General features: G+C 41.9%; 1 protein-coding gene and 1 non-coding gene across 3 annotated transcripts in view; one reads left to right on the plus strand and one right to left on the minus strand.

The window, feature by feature from the left end:
• Window positions 1-5,189: 5,189 nt before the first annotated feature.
• fgd5a (FYVE, RhoGEF and PH domain containing 5a) overlaps window positions 5,190-23,719 on the minus strand; it is a 40,168-nt gene continuing 21,638 nt past the window's right edge. Inside the window, exons 6-21 of one of the 2 annotated variants that reach the window (XM_088005418.1) lie at window positions 21,901-22,052; window positions 20,739-20,895; window positions 16,265-16,355; window positions 15,058-15,108; window positions 14,873-14,931; window positions 14,252-14,323; window positions 14,102-14,170; window positions 11,081-11,164; window positions 10,899-10,978; window positions 10,342-10,438; window positions 9,971-10,108; window positions 8,987-9,089; window positions 8,773-8,909; window positions 7,957-8,058; window positions 7,335-7,489; window positions 5,190-6,601 (exon numbers count right to left, since the gene is read on the minus strand). In XM_088005418.1, the coding sequence (XP_087861544.1) occupies window positions 6,565-6,601; window positions 7,335-7,489; window positions 7,957-8,058; window positions 8,773-8,909; window positions 8,987-9,089; window positions 9,971-10,108; window positions 10,342-10,438; window positions 10,899-10,978; window positions 11,081-11,164; window positions 14,102-14,170; window positions 14,252-14,323; window positions 14,873-14,931; window positions 15,058-15,108; window positions 16,265-16,355; window positions 20,739-20,895; window positions 21,901-22,052 (1,584 nt within the window). In that variant the 3' untranslated portion in view covers window positions 5,190-6,564. Of the gene's footprint in view, window positions 6,602-7,334; window positions 7,490-7,929; window positions 8,059-8,772; window positions 8,910-8,986; window positions 9,090-9,970; window positions 10,109-10,341; window positions 10,439-10,898; window positions 10,979-11,080; window positions 11,165-14,101; window positions 14,171-14,251; window positions 14,324-14,872; window positions 14,932-15,057; window positions 15,109-16,264; window positions 16,356-20,738; window positions 20,896-21,900; window positions 22,053-23,719 lie in introns of both variants that reach the window. The other variant, XM_088005417.1, reaches the window with a different exon arrangement.
• trnae-cuc (transfer RNA glutamic acid (anticodon CUC)) lies at window positions 8,618-8,689 on the plus strand. The gene has a single exon. It is a non-coding gene; the product is annotated as a tRNA-Glu (tRNA).

Here is a 23,719-nt window from a genome sequence, read left to right on the forward strand (position 1 = left end):
AAAAAAAAAAAAAAAGTAGTAATTGGAGTGTGACCGGCAGGCAAAAGAAAATCCGCTGACGTCTCTTTGTCCTCAGCTTAATGAATGACTTAGTATTTCCTGATTAGTCCGTTGCACCTTAACACAAAGTGGCTCGATCACGTGTAGCTAAATGACCAGGGGCAGAAAATAGAACGGTCATCCTAAGCTCCAAAAGACCTATTTAAGGTTTCAAAAGAAGAAAAAAACAAATGACGTACCAGGTGTAGAAATGAGGGCCGAAAGATTAACACAACAAAACCCTGGCATTACTCATCAGGTCACTGCCGTCACAAACCGTTGGAAAAAAAGGGAGCTTAAAATAGCAACACATCAAATCTTTTTCAGTCAAATTTGACCCCAGGTGACTGTCTTTTTTTTTTTTTTCTTCTTCTTCTTCCTCTAATTCCTCACGGTCCTTGTGTCTGCCAAAATCCTTTGCAACTGGAAGAAGAAACCCAAAAGTAATTCAAGAGGAAGTACTTCTGCTTTCACTTCTTTGAAATGTTTCTATCTTTACCAGTGACTTCATGTTTTCGCACTGGGAGCCATAAAAAGAATATTCCATTGTGTAAAGATTATCCATCAGTGTTAATTAGTCACTTCTGCCACCACTCCCACCAGGAAAACCTGCTTCTTGCCTCCCCAATGCACATCCAGTGGATACGTCACACGCCTCCCTGTGTTCAGTCAAACCTTTCTTGCTCTTGCTCAATGTGAACTATGCTTGCTTTAGCTGAAAAAACCCCCAATAAACGTTTCGTGATTACCTGCTGAATGAAGAAATACGGGTTATGTGTAGCTTATATAACACCTGAGCATTGCTGTAAATAGAAAAAAAGAAACTATCCTTTGCATCTTGAGGGCTTAAAATAGAAACCCATTGTTGGCAGTGGGAATTCCACTCTGAGGTTGTACCTGTTGGTACACTTCAAGTGGAAAAAACTCTTGAATCGTTTTTACATCGCTTGCAAAAGTATCCATATCCCTTCAACCTCTTCGCTTTTACTCAAGTTAACCCCACAAACTTCAGTGTAGGATTTTATACAGTGCACCGTCAGAAAATACTAGATTGGTGAGTGAAAGATAAAAATCAACCCCTTCACAAATAATCAGAAAGCATGCTGGCATGCATTTGCATTCAGTCTGCTCTGAGCAAAATGCAGTGCAATCAGCTGGCTTTGGAAGTCACTTAATCAGTCAGTTTTATCCACTTGGGTGTAATTAAATACGACGGAAGTGTTTACAAATGCTAAATCCAATCATTCTAACTGAGGTTGAGCCAATTTGCAAAGAAGGAGACATGAATATTTTGAATCTCTTGTCTGTGCAGAGTTGGCACAGACACACCTAAAAAGAGCTGTAATTGCAACTATAGGTGGTTTTTATGAAGAATTGACATGGGGGTAAAATAGTTTTAATTTTTCCATAATAAATCTAGAAAAATCATGTAGAATTTCCTTGTACTTCACTAGTGAGCACTGTTTTGTGTTTGTGCTTTGTAACATAAAAAAAGAGAAAATAAAATAAAAATAAAAAGCTCCATCTGGTGACAATCATTATGTAGTTTTGGAGCAAACAACAATGAACGAGGAACAAACAGAGAGGAAGGAAGGATGAAAAACAAACCATGAAAAAGGAGGGAAATGGTGGTCTTCATCTAGACATGCCACCTATTAAATCTGTTTTTTTATGATGGCACTAAGTCGGTGATACACTCAGCCAGCTGATTTTTTGGCAATCGTGAAAATTGCCGCACTGACACAAAATCCCATATCTAGTAGCACATCCAGGGTGTTTGTGTCGTCCTCTGGAACTGGAGCGGGACTTTTTGGCCGCTCATGAGATGCCGTCACTCATATTTACAGTTGCCTGCCTCGTGTAACAAGCTCTGAAAGTCATCCTCATGTGCATGCAAATAATGTCAGAAATAAGCAGGAATCATTTCCCCTTCAGAGAGTCTCCAAAACTTTTCAGATTGTGGTATAGCATCCTGTGGGTGCGTTGCTAATTCTCCAGTGATATCACTCAGAAAGCAGAGTAGAACGGGGATTTTCCACGTGAAGCACACTTAAATAGTTATCATGCTTTCACCATTATGATAAGCGGTGAGCTCTTATAGTTCAACCTGATGATACTCAGGTTTGTTGCGTGTGCTTTTGCCTCTGTGAGAGAAATGCAGAGAGGCAGTGCAGAGAGAGACACCCGTGTTAAATTTCCGACTCACTATTAGCCTCTTGGATATGGATTAGTTTGCTTCCATCGGCACACAAGGAGACGCTGTCCTTCTGCTATTTTTAGAGGTCCTTTGCTCACAATATGCTGAGGCTATGAAACTGAAAGCTGCAGGTCTCCGGGCTACTAATGGAAAAGTTTTGTGTGTGTGTGTGTGTGTGTGTGCGTGTGTGTGTGTGTGTGTGTGTGTGTGTGTGCGTGTGTGTGTGCGTGTGTGTGCGTGTGTGTGTGTGTGTGTGTGTGTGTGTGTGTGTGTGTGCGTGCGTGTGTTTGTTTGTAATAATACCTTGTGGGGACCATTCTCCTGACACATACCATGTTGTGGGGACCCGCTGCTCCTTGTGGGGACCGAAGCCTGGTCAGTCAGAAAAGCAAACGTGTGTGTGTGTGCGAGTGTGTGTGTGTGTGCGTGCGTGCGTGCGTGCGTGTGTGTGTGTGCAAGAGACAGACAGAGAGAGAAAGAGAGAGAGAGAGAGAGAGAGAGAGAGAGAGAGAGAAACCGTGGAGTTTAAAGTAGATGAAAAGTTTTGCCTGCTGCCCCTGCCATCCCACCCTACTTTCTTTCTTTTGTTCCTTTAAGTATTGGGTCACTGACCCTCCTGGGATCATGGAGCTGAATCTTTTCTGTTCAGCCCACTGTCTCACTATCATATGTATTTATCCTCTCGTCTTGGCTAAATTCAAATCTGTGTGCGATGGCAGTGACCTCAGCTGCTTCTCTCTTATTTTCAGTCTGAGGAATGTCTCAGATGTATCGATAAGATGCTCCGAATGCTGGTTTTATTCAGTGTGCCTTCAGTAAACTTGCCAATCAGAGGCCTTTGAGGCCTTTGCACCAAATGTTTTTGTGATGTTTCCTCGTCTTTAAATATTCATGCAACGACTTCACGCTGCTGTAGAAACGACCGATTAGCATAACTGAAATAGCTTTCTTCTTCTTAATTGTGTTTTTTGGCAACATTACATCTGCATCACAGTGAACAGTCGTCATCTGTTTGCTTGTAAGACACATCAGTTCTATTTCCATAAAATTTACATGTCTTCAAGACTTAAGTAAGGCCGGTGAAAGTGAAAGTATTTCCAGCCCTGGCTGCCAAGGACCTGCAGATTTTCTAACTGAATTCATATCTGGGAAACATCTTGTTTTTCTTCTGTTGGATAGAATTACTTTAAGCTTGTTTACATTACATTTGCATTCAACTTCCAGGTCACTTAAGTCAAACAAAATCAGACTGAATATGAACTAAATATTTTTATGTGTCTTAAGTAGCTTTTTAGGGGGCCAAAAACAAGTGGCTCCTGGTGAAACATTTTGCTTTACAAACACAGTAACTTGTAAAAGTATTCACACCCCACAAACTTTTACACATTGCATCGCATTACAACCAGGAAAACTCAATCTGTTTCACTGAAAAGTTAAATGACAAACACAGTGCAAGCTAATGAGTAACCAAGAAGTAGAGGGGAAATAATACTTAAAAAAATAAATAGTGTAGGTATTCAGGTTCGTTTAATCTGATACATACAGTCTAATCAATGGCCCACATGCAAAACACCAAGAGTGGAGGGAAAACAAAGCTGCGCTTCACCCTGACTGCATTGGGAGGGTGTGTGTTTCATCCAGTGTGTGTGTACTGGATGAAACTAAATACAGAAACGTCCCGGAAGAAAACCAGGAAGATGCTGCAGAAGCCTTGAGACTGGGACGGAGAGTCACCTTTCAGCAGGACAGCAGCACTCAACATTCAGAGCAAAACTACAACGGTTTGGTTCAGATCAAAGCGTACAAACATGTAACATTCAGCCTGAGTCAAAGGTCAGATGTTAGATGTTCAACAGTGGCAATGGAAAGGATACATCACAACAAACGATGGCTCTACAAAGTATTGACTTACTTGAAGTTAGTTTACATTACATTTGTGTGCCTTCAGTAACACAAATGTAATGTAAATTGGAATTGAATCCATTCCAATTTTTTCAGTTTCATTAGCAAACATTTTTGAAACAATGTATAATTTTTGTTCACTTCATAGTAATGAAATACTTTGCATTGGTCTCTTAGATAAAATGCCACTAAAATACAACACCATTTGCAGCTGTTGTATTGTTAAGGCAATATGTAAAAAAAGCCATGAGGTACGATCACATTGCCAAGGAACTGCGCTTTATGCAGGAGAAAAGTTATGGCTTTGAATCTGTTGGGTAAAGAAAACATTAATGAAACAAATACATCCTAATATTTAACATTTGTTGTGCCAACTGTTGCTCCGCCAAAATAAGACACGCAGACTTGTTTCACGTGTGCTAAGCCCTCTGAGTTGCCGTAGTTTTAACAGTTACCCTACAAGGAAACGGGTTTGAATGTCGGCTGGGCAAGTTTGTCAGGTTATAATTTCTCCCCAGGCCATTCAAAATGTATTCGGTTTATTGGCTACTCAAAGGTACCCTTCTGTGTATTTCCATTTCCTGTGTAAAACAATAACCACTTCCTGTTAAAAAAGAATGATGGTTTGTAGGTTTATGAAGCACTGTTTGCGTTAAGTGCTGATATTCTTCAGATTGTTTTAAGGCCTGTTTGGTATTTAGCCTCTCAGATTAGCCGTTAGCTTCAGGACCAACCGATCTGAATTTATCCCTAATGAAGATGCTACAATGTTATACTGCAGGTAATGACTGCCTATGACCTGAACAAGAAACCAATTCAGATATCCATGAACGGATGATGCAAACCTGCCCCCTGCTGGTGAAAGATAAACTTACCTCACCTGTGGTTGCCTATTCAAGACTCACACCGGCATTTATTTATCATCAACGGGGTAAATGCCGCTTCTTTAAATGTGCATCCTGTTAGAGAGACGTGATGCTATTATACACAACTTCATCATATTTCACCAAAGCAACAAATCTCTTCACGCTGCATAAAACTCAACGCCGTACACCTTTAAAAGTTGTTTATTTCATAATGCTCTATGTACACAAACATTTACAATGCCCTATATGACGGAAATACAATCCATTATAAGACTATTGATGTAAGCAAATGGGTAGAAAAACTGAAAAAAACAAACATGTTTTAAAGATAAAGCTGTGAGACGGGTTGAAGTGTTACAGATAACTGCTACTAAATCCATTAATGATGAAAGATGCGAATGTCTGTGTTAGTTACAGCAGATGAAATAAATCCAGGGTTCTTTCTTCTGATGAAGGCAGATCACTTTACTCCAGCCGATAATACTTTACAAAGAAAAATGTTTCAATTTAAAAAAAAAGTCACAATACTATATTCTTGTGTGTTTGAATTTCAGTAACTGATAAAAAAAGGAAAGAAAAAAACATGTTTTCATACAGTACTGTGATAATATAAAAGATAAGGAATACATTTGATTTCAGGCACATTCAATAATAATAACAATAATAATAATAATAATTAGAGCAAATGTAACTGCATTCAACTGAGTTGGCACTTCAGAACAATCAGATTTTGTTACCATGTAGAAACTTACAAAACGAAGTTCAAAGCATAGTTCATAATAAAATTTGTTGACATACTATTGATATGGGGCATTCTGAGGGTCATGTTTTTTTTTGTTTTTTTTACAATGAATTCAGTAAAACTTCACATGAAACACAATGTTTTCATAGAGTGAGGGACAACACCTTACTCAGAGTATCATATGACATCAACTTTATACAAATAAATCCGATATTTCACTGTAATATTCGGCATATTTATATTCATAACCAGAAGTAAAATGGCGGTAAATGGTTCCTCGTTTACAAAGTGTGGATGTTGCTGTGCAGCTGCTTTTTACTTTTTGCTGGTCCAGTCTAATGCTTTTTTTTTTATTATCATAATTTTTTTTACTTTGAAATAAGCAATGTTTTCTCCTGCAGAGAGGTGAAAACCTGTGGATGTTTTTAGATATTAAAATACAAAGAAGTAATCTAAAAAAAAAAAAAAAGTTGGTAGATCTGTACAGTCAGCTTTGTTGTAAAAAGTTGAAACATAGAAGAAAATAGCTTCTGTTTCAGGCTTCTTCTTCTTTCTTCTGAAAAGAAAAAGGCTCCCATGTTTTTTTTTCCACTTTGTTTTGCCTGAAGAGTTTATAATTCATCATGCAAAAACTCATCTTCTTCACAGACTGACAAGTTCAGTTCCTTGCCACCGGGGGGCAGACTTCTCAGGAATCCAGTGATTTTGTTTTTCTTCCATTTGACGTCAGACGAGTTGAATCTTTCTTGGTCAGTAGGTAGTTTTGTTGTGCTAGCAGCTGCACACAGCAGGGTGTGTTAGTCCAAGGCAAGCAGGTGCTATAAAACTGTGGCCTCCTCGATGGCGTTGACCCATCTGAAACACACAAATTAAACATTTAGCATTTTTAAAAACAGTCTTCCTGTTAGTTTGGATTGTACTATTTGGTTTTTAAATATGTTACGTAGCCAGTTTTGGCTCTGCAGCTGAGTTTGAGAATGGGAAGGGTAAAGGTAATATTAACATGTTAAAATGGACAAGCCAGACAAGTCAGACTTGAATCTGATAGAGAACATCTGTGCAGGGAGCTAAAGATTAGGGTGATGGCAAAGAGGATTTCCCACCTCAAAGACTTCCAGCTCTTTATCAAAGATCGGTCATAAAATACCAAACGGTAAACATGCAAAAAAGCTGGTGGGTAATTACGGAGAGCTTGATAGTCGGAGTGCAAATAAAGATTTTTCGTTGGTTGTTGAGTGGGGGGGGGGTGAGTAATTATTCATTTTAAAGTTGACATTTTTAAAGAGAATGTAATTAAAATATACAAATAGCTTCTTCTTTCTTTTTTTTTTTACACATTTTTTTGTATGGTTTTGTTATCTTTTGAAAGAAGTCCGCCTCATTTCCAACCAGAAACTAAACCTTGATTATAAACAAAAACAAATATCCACATGTAAATCTGTATAACTTTAAATCAACTTTTTTCATCTAAATATTTATTTTAATCAACAAAAAAGCGACGTGGCTTCAGGGTCATGTACTTGAAACGACTGCAAGTAAATGTATCAACAGAAACGAGCCCCTCCACGCCTCAGACGGCGGCGCCGACCTGCGAGCGGTGTGCTGGTCGTCGGCTCTGAAGGTGTAGTAGAGAGTTTTCTTGTGATACAGCTGGAACACGTTGCTGCTTTCTTCTCCGTCTGGCTTCTCCGTCAGCTTGACGGTGAAGCCCTGCAGAGGTAGACTTTCCGAAGCCACTTTATCCTGAAGCAAAAAAGAAAAAAACAAGGAAAAACACAGTTAAAAACCATCAGACGTGGTGCAAAAATCACAAGGATTGGGAGTGGTGAGCAGTGCTGCTGGTAAGAGCTGGAAGAAAACAGCAGGTGTTTTATTTTTTCCAAGAAGAGCAAAGCGGTGCAACAAAAACAGCCTGTGCATTCGTGAGGAGAAAGAGTGAGAGAGAGAGAGAAAGAGAGAGAGCACAGAGAATCCCCTCCATTAGTAATCCAGCGATTTACCGGTGAGACCGACAGAGCTTGAAGAAAGGTTGAAAAATGGCCCCCCGACATCAAGAGGAGGGAGGAATAGATGTTGCAAAGAAAGAGCATGCCTTCTTGATTGAGCCAGAATGGATTTGCATAATGACAATGGGATGGTGGGAGTGTTCTGGGGCTGGTGCGGGAGACTCTGTGCCCCCTCACCTCACGGGTTGTGAAGGTGTAGAGCACCTTATCTTTGAGGAGGAACCACAGCCTCTTCCACTTCCTTTTGCTCTTCTTCCGGCGCTGCAGGCTGCCGCTCATGGTGGAGCCATCCACACTGAGTGACGCCTGGCGACGACGACGGGGCCGCGACAGAGAAATGACACAAACATTAAAGTGAAACACTAGAAATGGGCGATTTATGCAGGATGGTTTTACGTTAGGGGAGTCCAAAGTGCGGCCCAGGGTAGTTTTTGTATTGAGCCTACATAAAGGAACTGATGAACATCGAGACTTTTCTGCATGAAACATTCAATGCCAAAATGATATCTTAAATAGACTATTTTAGCTGCTAAACAAGTGTTTTTTTTTTTTAATTAACTGTGTTAATGTAAGTAGAGCCACAAATCTCCAGCCACTTTTTACTCAGATTTAATCACACCTAATAATTAAAACGCACCAGTTAAGGGTTTTCACAGATCTCATTTTTGTTGCCAGGACTAAACTAAAAATGATACTGTGACCAACAAGTTAGGAAACAAAACAACTTTGAAGCCTTTTGTCAAACATTTCATTAAAATATCACATTTGAAATAAGACAGGGAGCTAACATGAACCCAGCTGGCAGCTGCTCAGCTCAGCTGTCATGGACATTCCAGGCGTCAGAGGAGGAACTCAACTCCAGAGCTCCCTGGTGGTCTAGTGGTTAGGATTCGGCGCTCTCACCGCCGCGGCCCGGGTTCGATTCCCGGTCAGGGAACATTCTCTATTTTCTGATTATCTAACAAGTTGCATACAGTGGCAAACAATGAAGTGGACAAACAACAGTGATCTCTATCCCACCTGGCTGAGGTTGGAGTTGCTCTTCCTGGACTTCCACAGACTGGGAGGCTGCAGGCTTTGGAAGACAGCGGAGAGCGGCCGACTGGCCCGATGAGTCCGAGGGCTTGAGTTTCCACACGCTCCCGATATGCTGCCGCCTGCAGACGTGCACAACATTTAACGTCCCGCTGACTCCGTTCTCAGCTATGATCCTTAAAAAAAAACAAGGGGTCACCTCTTTTCCTGAGCTCAGCGTAGCAGTGGTCACACACTTTGGCCATTCTGTCCTTCAGGTACTTCAGAGGGTATCTGTTCCTGGAACAAGCTCGACACACCACCTGCTCAAACACATGGAACGGATCAGCGTGCTTTATGTGAGATGCTCAGGACACATAGAAATAACTGCAAACCTACACAGCTCATTATCAAAACATTAATAATCTCCTACATAGGCTGAGCTCAAACAGTAGCATCAATAGAAATGAGCCATCAATGTTGTGGTTCATTTCCACAGCACTGATGCATCTCTTGAAATAAGCTGTAAGCAGATTTGCACGCCAACAAAGCACTACAATAGAAAGTATGTCTCACTAGAATACACACTTCAATGCTCTTACTGTCTGAGCAGTTTATTAAAGCCTGTATCTCTACTGTGAACCTCTTTCAATGTTTTTTGAACTAGAATACGATACTGAAACTCGCTAAAAAGTTAATTCCTGCCAGTTTTGAGGAGAAATTAGGGCCAAAACGTCGGATCGATATGCTGTCACATGTTGTAATTTTAGCTATTATATCACTATTGTGTTTAGAAGGAGAATCGATTTTCTATGTTATCTTTATATCATGTTTTATTGACGCATGCTAATGTTAGCATACAGCAGCTACTCCGCTGGAGCAGTGGTGGTTCATCATCTATTATAAAATTATAAAAGAACTGAGTGCAACAATTGTAAGCGACAACAGAGCTTTTAGCCAATAAAGACTGAAATGCTAACGTGGCTCCATGTCACTTTAATGTTAGCATGTGCTAACATGGACATGGCTGTTTGTTTTTAAGAGATTGTGGATCGTAGGAGCTCAGCTGAGAAGTAGCGTGGGTGACGTCATCAGCCTCAGCAGAGAAAAAGCAGTATTTGACGTTTGTCTTTCATATAACTAGCATAAAAACTCGTCCTTTCTTTCTTTTTTATGAAGATCTTTAGAGTGCGGTGGACCGTACCTTTCCACAAGCATTGCAGTAGTGTCGTCTGAGCGTGAGGCTGAAATCTGTGGTGCAGTTCATGCACATCATCACCTGGGAAACTGGCACGAGCACAGGCGCGGCTTCACCGAGAGCCATCCACAGTTTCTCACGGGCCTGTCGGAACAGCGTTGGAATGATCCTCACGTGCTACAGCTAAAAACGCTCCAGTCAACAGAACTCCTTTAGCTAATTCCAGTAGACAGATAACAACTCAGAGATGAATTACAGTTTGTTTTTTTTGCCACTATATTTAGGGTCTTTCATCTGCAATAGTTAACTGAACATTTTGAGGTTAATGCATGTTTGTAAAACAGGAAACGATTTTATTTCATAATTTCCTACTTTACCTCACTGCATGGACCACCAAAGGTGCAGAGTCCTGCAGCGTGATCCGCGATGGCTCGACTCAGAGTGTGAAACCAATCCTCTCGCTCTCCTACAGAACTGAGAAGACAAAAAAAACCCATAAAAATCCGTAATTTAGGTTTCCGACTTTCAGCGGAAGGCTAAACATGTTGCAGCACAGTTTCTCTGTTTTATCCTTTTGCATTTTATGGAGAATGCTGAACTTGGAAATGCTGGCAACCTTTTGAAAATCTCCGTTGTGCAGAAAGGTCCTATCCTCAGAGACTTCTGTTTACAGACGCTAGCCAAGCTAACTTTACTAGTTGCTAAAATAAGATCTGAAAACCGCGGTATCTGACACTATTTCGTTTTTGCCTTGAAGCACAAATACAGGGTGACTGCTTCCTCACACACACACGGCTCTCTGCTCTCAACATAAATAATCGATGGCCGCTTGCAGTAGGAATACTAACAGAAAATAAATAAATATTTGGAATCCTTATATCTCTAAAAGAGAAATAAAAATAAACCAAAACCTGCAGCTGCTGGCGTCGCTCACCTGGCAGAGAGAGTGATCGTGACGTCGGACACCTCGATCCGAAGGCAGTTGAGCACGTTGTCCACTACGGGTTTACTCACCTGTGTGCGCACAGCAGAAATACGAAACGGGGAGAACAGTGAGCAAGTGTGTGTGTGAGGAAAGCATAAATGAAAATGAGTCATCAGACAAAATGTGCTCACCTTCATCCCTGACAGGGACAGTGTGTTTTTGAGTCTGTATTTTCCATCTTGTTGTGGGTAGGTGTACAGCATAATATCATTCATCTGTTTGGGAGAGAGAAAAAGAGAAAATTGGAGGAATGAAATTGAGATCATTCTAACTGGATAAATGGGAAGCCCAAGATTTACCAATGATAACATATGTAACGCATGTAATACCTCCCTCCGACACAAGGTGGTGGTGCAGCTCTGCTTCAAGAGAGTCTCTATTTAAAGTGCTTGTTCCGTTTTTTTTGTTGCTGCAGTATTTATGAGCAGTCAGTGTCTTACCTGCGGTGGTCAGCAATCCGAGTTTAGAACTATAAGAGGAATTTCTAAAAGCAGGAATCCCTTCATGATTCACGGCTTTCTACTGACTTTTCATATTTTAAATGGAATGACAATACAAGTAAATAATTTTTTTTTTCTTCTCAATTTTGGGTGTTTTCTTTTCAGTGGTACTTTAAATGTCCCATTCCCATGCCTGCACACAGCAGAACTTTAAAGCAAATGTTTGTTTGGATACGGGAATAAAGAGTTCTAATAAGCCCAACACGCCATTGTTTTATGAAAGGTATTTCATAACACAGACAAAAGAAATGACATCATTGGTCACACCTAATGTGTGCTCTAAACATCCGCTGGGGCCCGAGGGGCAGCATCCAGGAATTCTCCGCCCTGCTCTGGATCCCCCACCACCCAGAGGCTTGTCAAGCTACAGAGGAGCAGGACTGGGTGGAGCCTGCGCCACCTTCACCACAACAACACAAAAACAGTCCCACTAAACACTTTTTTTTGTTTGCTTGTTTGTTTTGTTTCTTTTTTAGCTAGGTGGCTGGAGACAAAACAGTGCATGGCAGCCAAGCCGGAGCGACCTTTGGGCTGCGGCCACCGGGAGTTTTTGGGAGCTCCACCCTGCGCTGCTCGTGTACTGAAAGATTCCTTCCACAGAGACGCCAACGGGAGCTGAGCAAACAGACTTTCCAGGGCTGACCCATGAGTACGCGACCCCCTTTGCGCATCATATTTCATTTTTCAGCTGTCCACTTGCCTTCCTCCTTCCTTCTGTTAATTCCTTGCTCAATCTAAGGGTGTTTTCACACCTGAAGGTCCAGCAGGCTCTGCTCAATTGGGGACCAAAAATGCAACGTTTGTTACAATTCCAGCTGGAATGGTTAGCTTTCACACTGGGTCGAACGATATGAACTAATTGCTTCCTGTTTCCTCCCTCACCTGTGGTGGCGCTGCTCCAAGAACTTACTGAGGAAAACAACATAAAAACCTCTGAAGAAGACATGAGCGCAATTTCCTTCTTCCCAAAATGTAAACAAAAGTGGACCAGCGTCAGATTTTTAGTGGTTGTAGTTTCTGTTTTGTCGTCTCGGGCCATTTCTCACGTTTGTTTTGGTAGTATTTACCCAGAATGCACTGTGTTATGGTCTGCTTCCTGTTTTTGGAGGAGTCTCCGGTCCGCTTCCATCCACGTTTGCAATCGAACTGCGCCATACTTTACTTGAACCAAACTAAGACATAGGTTCATACCTCTGCAAACAGAACCGGACTTTCTAGGCAAACACACTAGAATTCGATTAAAGTGGACTTAACGGGCTGGTGTGAACACACCCTAAGCTGGTTTTATTTCTTTTCTCGGCCAAGGATTGGTTGCACCTTTTGTGTGTCTCTGAGCAGACTGATAGCTTTTCATTTTCACAGTTTGGACTCTCCATTGCTAAAAGCCCCCAAAATACCAACCAACCCTCTGGTGACAGCAGACATTAGGGGGTGGATATTGCTTTACAGTAAACGTGTTTAGCTGCAGGTGGAAGAAGACAATGGAGGACGTGTTGGCACAGAACGAGAAAAGACAAATTAATCCACGGAGCATCTTTATGTTTTAGTTGGATTAACCAAGAGGAGCCCAAACCCTAAACGCTGCTCCTGCGGATGTCTCGCCGAAGCATATTTCATAACATGAGACAGCGCTGATTGCACATGGAACAATAGAGTGGGCTTCTCCATTTCACATTATGTGTTTGTGTAACACCCCCACCCCTCCTCTGCCACCTCCTCCCCACATTCTACAGGGTGTCTGGCCTTCACTTCGCTGTCAGTCCCCCTCCCAATACACAGGAAGCCGGCATCCAGTGACCCACACCAAACATCCTGTAAGGAAGCGGGGCCCTTGAAAACAAGTCCTGAGAGGGGTGGAGAGGAGACAAGTGGAGAGGGAGGACCTTGCTGGACGGGTGTGGTGCTTAGTGGAGGTCCAGCAGCCTTGGCCTCGCGCCCCTCCGCCCTCACAAGCTCACCTACCTCCACCCAACATTCCTTGACACAGATAAAGCCAGCAGCCGATTTCACTCGCGACTCGGTGATTCAGCAGGTGCCTTAAACAAGGAGTCCCTAAACAGACTCATTAGGTCCTGAGATTTTCTACAGAAATGTGTCCTGATCATGAAAGTGATTATTGTAAGGTCTTCATGTACAATAATTTCTGTATTTATTTACAGTTTTAATAAATCAATGACACATTTAAATACTTTTTTTAACCAATTTTTCATTTATTGTATTTTGGCACTCTTCACTCTCCATACATATCTTTTTTTTTTTTCATGGAAAATATTGAGGATATTGTCACAAAATAAGATATTTTAAGTTTGTAGAATACATCATGATGCCTGTTTCAAATGTGAAGAAATGTGAAGAGTGTGTATTAACATCTATTTGTAAGACTTTTACCAGATTCCTCTGGTCTGGGCTTTGACTGGACCATTCTCACACACAAATACTCTTCAATCCAAAGCATTTCATTGGAGCTCTGGCTGGTGAAAAACTATGAGCAAATGTGAGTTGATCTGTAAAATCTCAACTAGACTCCCTGACACCTGAGGCTGTAATGAGACAACGTGAAACAGTCGAAGGGGTACGAATACTCTAAAAGTTTCTCAATAAGCCTATTTTCATGATGTGGGGGTAAAAGTTCAGCGGATGGAGCTGCATTACCAGAAACAGATGCCGCGGCTGCCTGCTCTTCCTCGAGACCTTCATGAGCGTCCCCTCTTTGACGAATATCTGCTAAGGACAAGAACCGTTAAAAGCTTTTATTCAGATCAAAACAGCTGATTTGCTGCCGTGCAGCTTCGTGACTCTCACCCTTCCGGGCTTCAGAAGGTCCCTCTTCCCCTTCACGCTGTACTCTATGTGGACCAGACGCAGCAGGTTCTCCTGCGGGAGATCAAAGGAAACACAGAGGACGATCACAGACCGACAACACACGGACAGTTTATGTCTGAACGAACGTGTGGGAGGCGGAAAGGGAGGCGATAACTTTGTGTCTCCCCCCCCCCCCGCCTCTCAGACTGTGTGTGTCCGTATCAGTGGGTGTGCGAGGAGGAGGAGGAGGAGGAGGATGAAGAGCAGTGTGATAAACAGAGGAGGGAACCTAAAGAGACACGGGGGAGTCTGACAGTGAAAGACCTGAAGGACATTGAGGAAGTGTTGGTCAATTATCTCCACCAAGTCTTGAAGTTTAAAAAGAACCATAAGTCATGTCCAGCATTACACTGCCTCCTTTGTTGTATCACATAAACTTTCCTCAGTTAATCACCACGTAGGGATCGACCTCTTTTTGTCTCTGGCATGCCATCATTCAGAAGACAGATTCACATGGAGGAACCACTCTTTGAGGCAGGACTTAAAGACCTTTGGAGACTAAAGCTAGAGCCGCAGCAGTGAATGGGAGCGCACACTATGAACCCAGGTTTAGAAACTCACCCCTTGTTTCAGGTCGTCGTTGGCCTGGTCTGCCACCTCAGACACGATCACCAGTGCAGCTGCAACAGAAAACAGAAAACGAATTAAAAGCGTTCGATGGGGCGACACTGTGTGTTGGTGCCAACGCATGCTGATTGTGAGCTTCAGATCACTAATGGAAACACGCCAGGAGACGACTGAATTACCCTGAGTGTCCTCGTATTCTTTGGAGTCAGGAGAGAGGTTGTTCAGGTAATCTGGAGACAGCAGATTAAGAATGAAAGACGTGAGCGTCAAATCAAAAGGAACACATCTACTGATAAATTATGCCAACTTCTGAAGCACTTTTTCAAGTCTAAAGTATTGACTCCCGTTATTATAATTGTAGATGTTTATTTGCAGCATTACAGATTACTCAGTTACTAGTGAAAACTTTTCTGACTTTATTTTTTGTAGCTGACTTTTTCACCACGGTGCAGCGAGAAATTACTAATTTGTTTTGTTTCTTAATTTTATATCAGAACAGATTTCAACATCAAGCAACAACAACCTGAACAAAAGATTTATGATTTTCCAATACTAATTCCACTCATTAATGAAATCAGAAGGGATTAAAACCAGATTAGCTCTTGTATGTAAAGAAATGATATAAAAGTTGCTAAAATTTTAAATAGAAACTGAGAGATGATACATTTGTATGAACTTAAAGTGTAGTCCAGACTACTTGGTTTGCTTTTGAAAACATTCAGGCTCTTGGGTTTACAGGAAAAGCTTCTCGAAAGCTGAGGGTCACAATAAGGAAAAGCTGCCTCACCAAACATTTTAGTTCTCATTCTAGATATTAAAATAAGATTTTTTCCATAAGACGCAACGGGTTTGGAGGGATGCAGGACAGACGTAAATCTAGATGATAAAGTGGGCTAAGACTACTAGAGTGAAATTTTTCTCATATCACGACATTTTAGCAGCAACGCACTTATTTGCAGGCACTTGGACAATGCACAGTTGGCTCCACCAGAGATCGCACAGTTCATCAATAGTCAAGTCTGTCATTCGAAAGTGCTGGATCTATGGTTCTTCTGCAAAATCTTCCATTACACTTTCCCCAAAACGAAGCGATTTTAATGGGATTTATTATTTAATGGAAACGACGGATTACAAAATGAAGTTTTTCCAACATCAGCGTAATATTGAAAACATTTTGCTTACGTTTGTAATAAAAGCGCAGATAGTGACAATTTCTAAACTTGGACTCTTTCCAAACCGGACTGTAAAAAGCGATGCAAATGTGTGTAACCTTTCTTCCTATGTTTTCGCATTACGAAGCTAACTTCCTCAAGCGCTGAGAACGACTTTATTTTCTGTGACGTCTTCCTCTTAGTTTTTAAAATCTGAGCGTCTCTGTGTCGTTACCTGTGAGTAGCATTCGATACTGAAGAACTCTCACGATGACCTGGAGCAGCTGGTGTTTCATTGGGACCTCCGGTTCTTCTGGACTTTTAGTCTGCACACACACACACACACACCCCCCCACACACACACACACACACACACACACACACACACACACACACACACACACACCTATTACATTTTCAACACATTAAAAAGCACATTCCAGCATATTCCACATCTCAAATTTGAAGAAAAAGAAGAACCAGTCGTGCCGTATCCAGTCCGCAAAAGAAACGCTGAAATAATTTCAATATCTTCTTGTCCAACCAAAGCTACACCTGTGCTACCACCGGGAAAAGCCACGTCCCTGTGTCTTCCACACGCGGGTCGCCGCTTTAACTCAAGTGTCGTGAGACAAGGTCGTCGTCGACCAAGAGGGAAATGTTCGTCAGGGTGACCTTGAGGCACACAAAAAAAACCCGGAGAGCGGCCCTATTCTTCTGCTCTATGGAGTCGTTTGCAGGTGAGAAAGGACAGAGAAAGGGGGGGAACTATCAAAGAGAGCACTGGAAAATCAATCAGGATCTAATTGTCTGTGACAGGTATTTATGCCCTGAGAGGTTGAGGAGCGGCAGGGGTTCTTGGGTGCAAACACACGACCACACGCACACACACAACCTCTCACACGACCACACGCACACACACCATCTTTTCTAATCCAATGAAGTCCTATCCTTCATTAGACAGGCACAGATAGCACCCTGCGGGAAAACAGCATGTTCGTCTTTATTTACACTGCACACACACACACACGCACACACACAAATATAAAACGTGTCAATGATACGTTCACACTTTGGCACAAAGCTTGAGCTGGTGATGAGATGATGTGAAAAGAACGAAGGTGCTAACCCTAAAAAAAAAAAACAGTTTTTTTTTTCTCTAAAGAAAGCCCAGAGTTGTAGCCCGGATCCACCTAGCAGATCAGCTCCCCGTTATCAAGCCTGCTTGTTTTCAGAACATCCGCTCGCCTCCAGCGTCACTTGCAAATTGTCATCCAATTGACACTTGTTCAGAGGAAGTGTCGTTCCAGAGATGGTAATTAGCTTGTGGTTTGTTTGGGTGAGCAAACCAAACGGAGGGGAGAAGAAGGAGCAGGACGCCTTGCGATGGTAGATAAACACACACACACGCGCGCATACACACACACACGCACGCAGCTGATCTAATTGGGGAGTTGTAAAGGAGGCTGCTTCTCTAATTAGCTTCTGTCTGCCTCATTGCCCAGCTGCCTTTACAAGGTATTCGCTCCATCCCTCTCTCCTTCCTTCCATGGCTCTGTGTCCACCTGCTGCACAGCCTCATCGGACACACACACACACGCACACACACACAAAGAAAGCAAAGGGACGCTTCGGCGTGAACGAAAATCCAGGCGGAGGAGTCTGGGAAAAGTGATTTCAGGAACCCAGTTTGAGGGAATCAACACAGTGTGCGTGTGGCTACGGCCAGGCAGAAACAACATACGGGCACAAACACGCTTCACACGTAGGAGACACACATGGATCGAACGCGGCTCTGGTCGGTGTTTGTGGATGGCGCGGGTAAACAAGCAACTGGCTGTTAAAGGGGGAATGGGGGGCGAGGGGTGGGAGTGGTGGGCTGTAATCCGGTAAGGGTTGAGCTCTGATCCGATCGGGGGACTGCAGCTACTTCATCACTGTCATCACCACATCCACAATGAAATTACTACCACTTACACCGCGGGACTTTAGCTTGCAGCGGGAAAAAGGTGAGTGCACAAATGAGGTGTTGAAAGAGAGAGAAGGATTGGAGGACTAAAATGCAGCCAGAAAATAACGTTTATCAGAAATGAGCACGTACATGTGGGTGTACTTACTTACGGTATTATGTATTTTCCAGTCACATAGTGCCATTTTATAGCACAATCAAGCAACTATGACACCTTCAGTTGTTCTAAGGTGCAACTTAAAAGAATCTGTAATGCCCTGACGCCTTGAAATTGGGCTTCTGTTTCTTTAAGAAGCTCCTGCTCTCTCTGACATCACTCCTCTATTAAGCCTTTAACGACATTTTAACCAACTTTTCACAGAGAACTAGCTTGTATGACAACCTCAGCAGATGAACAGTTCCACCAAGTGTTTGCTAATTGCTGCTGCAAGTCTGAAGGAGCTGAGTGGTGAAGTCGCAGGGGAGTGTTGCTCTGTGAGGCGGAATAGCTGCAATAGGAGATTAAAAGATTCCTCAATCATGCATGAAAGGAATCAAAGCAAAATGTTTGTAAATGCAGACTGACGCAAAAACTGGGTAATAGAGATGCACCAATGGATCAATCAGGCAATGATTTTATCCAGAAGCAGCTGGTGACGCAGCGGTTCTGCAGAAAACATGTTGGAACATGTCGACGAGACCAAATGGTATTTATCACAATTTCCCTTGTGGGAAGTTATTCGACAACGAAATCTGTAATACAGTGTAGTCCGCTCCTCTTTTTATCTTGTGCATACTGAAATATATGCAGAGCTCTCATGTCTGACTTGAAAATTTCACTGTATACTGTTTTTTGTTTTGTTGCAATTTAATAGAAAACATGCAAACAAAACTACTACTAGTGGCTAGCGACTTCCATGAACACATATTTTCTGAGCTATTTCACTGCCTTTACTCCTCCAATTATAGCCGGGTCAGAAAACCAAAATGACTTCCAAAGCAATGCTTTGACATTCGAGGACGTCCGCCACATTAACACATTAACCGTACCAGTGGAAACTGGGACGATCACCGCCAAGACTGTGATTCCTTTAAGGCAACTGGAGGAACCTAAAGAGCAGCAACGGAGTCTCATTAATGCTTGATATGAAGTTTCTCGGGGCGAGAAGTGGAGTGACGTCGAGCTGAAGGTTTTCAAAGAGGAAACGAGCCGCAGGGCTCCGAGGGGCCGGCGCTGGGAGCTAACGTGTGACTGAGCTAAGTTTTTCCGAGGAGACACAGCTGCCGATGAATATTTATGAGTCGAGACAGTTGGCGTCTTGTCTGTTTGCTTTTCTCAATGAACTAGAAACGCCTGAAAGCATTATGTCAGACACTCACGGCGAATCAACACACAGCAAGGAGCTGGCGATTTTGCATGCATTTTGGCAGAGAGGCTCGGTCGCCTCGGCGCTCAACGCAGACGTAGCCGTAAACGGCACAGATAGTACGAAGGCTGCGCTTTTGTTGGTTGTGTGTTTTATAAATGAGATGACCTGAAATAATGTCTTTGTTTGTTTTTCTTTTGCACATCTGACCTGCTTTGCTTTACTTTCCTATATTTTTTATAAAGTTTTAATTAAACACCTGCAACACAAAAAGTTTACCTTGTTAGAGGAATATCTACAGTGTTTTTAAAAACACCTTTTGGGGTCTTGTAAAGTTATGTGCAGTATCATCTTTATGCCAGACACTGTGAGATTTAGTCCCAAATTTTAACCGTTTTCCTAAACTGGTCAAAGTATTTGCTTGTGACAAACGTAAACAGAATTTCTTGAGGATATTTTCTCATCAATTTATGTTTTTTGTGACTCTTCCATCAAGGCCAGACTTGTGTTGACTATTAGCTGTAGGGCTGAAACGATTAATCAGATTAATCCTGATGAATTGACCAGTGAAACTTTTATGAACTAATTTATGTATTGATGTTAAGTCAAGTATATAAAGAGCTGAGCTTTTCATATTTTGAGGTTAGGAGTCATTTTTTAGCTGCTACAAATGGCGATACAATGTTTATTTTCTTATTTGAAAAATCATTTGTTGATCTTTTAATGTATTTCTAATAATGTATGAAAAAAGGGCTTAAATGAAAAATCTGCAGGAAATATCAGTTTAAAAAAAAATTGATTAATTGATCAATCATCAAAAATAATCCAATCAAAATCATCATTGGAGCGTAAATCTTCCCACCTGAGCAATATATCTCTGCAGCCCCTCCAGAGTTAGGCTTCTGATTGTTGTTTCCACAGTGGACATTCAGTATTGATTAAATGACAAAACACGTACTTGCTTCAGGCTGTAATGATATTAGGGTTAGCTCTAGGTAACCCCTCACTCGTATCCCACAGTCCTGGTGTCAATTATGAAAGAGGAAATTAAAGTCAGACAAAGAATGAGGATCCACTGCCGAGTGAATATAAAATATGTGAGCATGACGGCAGAAAGGTCAGCTCCACGAGCCGCAGCGGGTCACAGAGGCTGCAGAAATGCCGTTACGATCCCAGGGGCCGCCTGGGGACTAAAAAAAAAAAAGTGATTCAATAGCTGCTGAAAGGTTTCCAGTACAGCATCACTGCACTGGAAACACACCCACAATGCTTCATGGTCTTTCCCGAGAATGGGAATGTTAGCCTTTCGTCTAAAAATCCTTTAAGGAGACGATTCAAATCCTCAAGCGCAGTAATAGAGGCACCACAACAGCCTGGGAGTTAAAAAGTCTCACCTCAAATTTACTGACTATGCTGGAGAAAGCTGGGCAGCTTCTGCAGCTCTGCTCCAGTAAGGACATGCTGCGGTCGTACTCAGAGATGTACGTGTCAAACACTCTGAATTCGTCCCGGCGAGACAGGATCACGTCCACCATCTTCTGGTTCTCCTCCCTTTTGAGGTAAAGATTAAAAAGTAAATCAAGTGCATTTAGGATTCAATGCAGAGCATCGATGTGTTTCACAGAGCTGGTAGATTCAAAAAAGTGACATTTCTTTTTAATGCCAGGCAAGCTTTCTGCAAAACTAAATAATGTTTAAACTTGTAAATAAGTGTCTGTAAAGGTGTCTAATGACGTTGTTTTAACTCAATGGGGGCCTAATGAGAGCCAATATGTTGTGTCACTTAGATCAGAAGTTGATGTTTTATATTCAAAAACTGATCAATTGTGTTATAAGGAGTGAGCTCTGGTTTTTATCTAAACAACATGGTACTCATAGAAGTACTGCTTCAGTCAAAGTAGCATTTAAAATGTAACACCAGCTGCTAATGCCCACTTATTAGTCCGTTAGTGATTGAGTGAGTGAACGAATACACTACTGGATTAACCTTTCGTTAAAGAAATAAAAGCCCTGTTTGGTCCGCTTTAATCGAACTCTGGTTCATTTAGGGGAGGTGTGAATGCGCAATTGATTTCTGATACGGACCAAAAATCGAACTCTGGTCCGACTAAAAACCTGGGATCGCTCTGAAAGCAGGAAGCGGACTATAGCGTAGGGCATTCTGGGTAAATACAATGAAAGTGTCTTGCTTAGGGGGGAGAAATGTCTCATGGTAATTTTTCCAAAGACAAATGAGAAAGCCTACAACCGCCAAAATTCGTGTTTACATTTCCTGAAGAAGGAAGTTGAGCTCTCGTCTTCTTCAGAAGATTTCCTGTTTTTTCCTTCTGTGGTTCTTGGTGCAGCGCCACCAACAAATAAGGAAGTAAACAGGTTTTTTTTTAAAAATGGTTTGTTTTGTTTGACACTGTACAGTGTAAAAACGATCTGCAGCAGCTGAAAATGTAACAGATGTGGCCATTCTGCTCCCTAATGGAACCGAGTCTACGGGACTATCAGCTGTGAAAACGGCCTAAATCTCAAACCGTAGGGATCACAGAACATCCCGCTTCTTACCAACTGCTAATGCGCTCCTCCAGCTCCTCCAAGATGCTGCTGTGGAGGGAGTAAACCTGTGGGAGCACCCCTAGTATCTCCCCCAGCCGCTGCTCATCCAGCACTGGCTGCCCTTCCTCGTTCGCTGCCTCACTCACCGCTGACCTAAAGTCCTGTGTGAGCGAGAGACGGAGAGAGAGAAAGAGAGAGAGAGAGAAAGAGAGAGAGAGAGAAAGAGAGAGAGAGAGAAAGAGAGAGAGAGAGAGAGAGAGAGAGAGAGAGAGAGGAAAACAGGATTTGTGAGGAGAGATTTTTCAAGAAGACAATGCGGTTGGGACCCGTAATGCAAAAACAAGGAATAAAGGAAGTGCTTGTGAGGAGGATGGAAGGAGGAAGGGAGGACAGGAGAAATGAAAGGTGCAGAGGAACGGGGGAATGAAGAGAGAAAAAAAATGGAAGGAAGGTCAGATCCTCTTAAACATCCTTCCTGACACCCTCCCTTCATATCATCCCCTCACTTTGGGCTCCGTCCAGGCATTCAGGAAAGGTGGCCCCCGCTTGCACGGCACACCAGGTGTTGCTGCATAATGACCTAACTAAATGATACAATGCCGGTTTGTACTAAACCCGCCGCTTTTCATATATCTGCAGACAAGAGCCCAAGAATTTGCTGATATGCAGCTAATTTGGCTCTCCTGAAGTGTATTCAGTGCACATAAAGAATGCACAACTGGCATTAATAGCAGCGGCGTGAGTAACTAAAGGGGCTCATTTGATGAGTTATGGCAGGAGGGAGAGGAAAGAAAAAAAAAACCAGGAGAGAGGATATTTATCTTCTCAGCAAATTAGCTCAAAAAGAAACAGAAAGCAGGTAATTTATTAAGAGGCGTTGGCGTGATGTGAGAAATATTAGCCCCCTCTTCGACCGACACTGCTGTGCAGCGAGCTGATGCTACTTCGTCCAAAGAGCTACATGTTGTGCCTCTAATAAGGCACGCATGTCAAACTCGGGGCCCGCGGGCCAGTTGTGGCCCGCGGTAGCTGTTAATGTGGACCTCTAGACCAGGGGTCTGCAACCTTTACAGTAAAAAAAACAAAAAAAACACATTTTTATCCTCAATCTGGCTAAATAAAATGTATTACCTGACCTTTTGAAAAAAGACATTTGTGATGAAGATTCACTACAGAAAATTTACTGTATTTTTAATATAGTAGATATTTTACTCCTACTTTTAGGTTTTAATAAAGAGAAACATAAAATGTTTTCAAAAAGTTTAAATCTACAGTTTTTGTTATTAGACGTTGATATCTGTACATCATTTCCAGTCTAACAACTAAAATAGATTTAGATACAAATTATATTTTTAAGAATTTAAATGCAATTGTTTCATAAAAAAAAGTAAACTAAAAAATAGTTCAAACATGCAATTATATCTTTTAAAACAGTTATTTTGTTATAATTTTTAGAAAAGCTCGATACAAGAAGGCCAGATAAGTATAACTATAACAGCTGTGTGCTTAGATATTATTTTGTCAGTCAAATCATATACGTTTTTATTTGCAGAGTGCCAAATTGTGTGTGTCATTGTGAAAAGATGTTAAATATTTAAAAATGTACAAATCAAAGGCAGAGAAAGATGCAAGATTTCAAAGTTTCACAGGATATTCTGCCACAATGTGAGGACATTCGTGATCTTGAAAATGAGTTTGCACCCCTGCTCTAGGTATGGGGCTCATCAATTTCAGTTTCGTGTAAACCCAAGACACAGAACAATCGCCGATGTCCCGATCCGCATGCGAGATACCGTCAAGAATCTGAGAGCACGATCAATCAGACGCG

The sequence above is a fragment of the Poecilia mexicana genome, unplaced genomic scaffold, assembly GCF_051168715.1.
Source record: "Poecilia mexicana isolate PSO_F unplaced genomic scaffold, ASM5116871v1 scaffold_5, whole genome shotgun sequence".
NCBI lineage: Eukaryota > Metazoa > Chordata > Actinopteri > Cyprinodontiformes > Poeciliidae > Poecilia > Poecilia mexicana.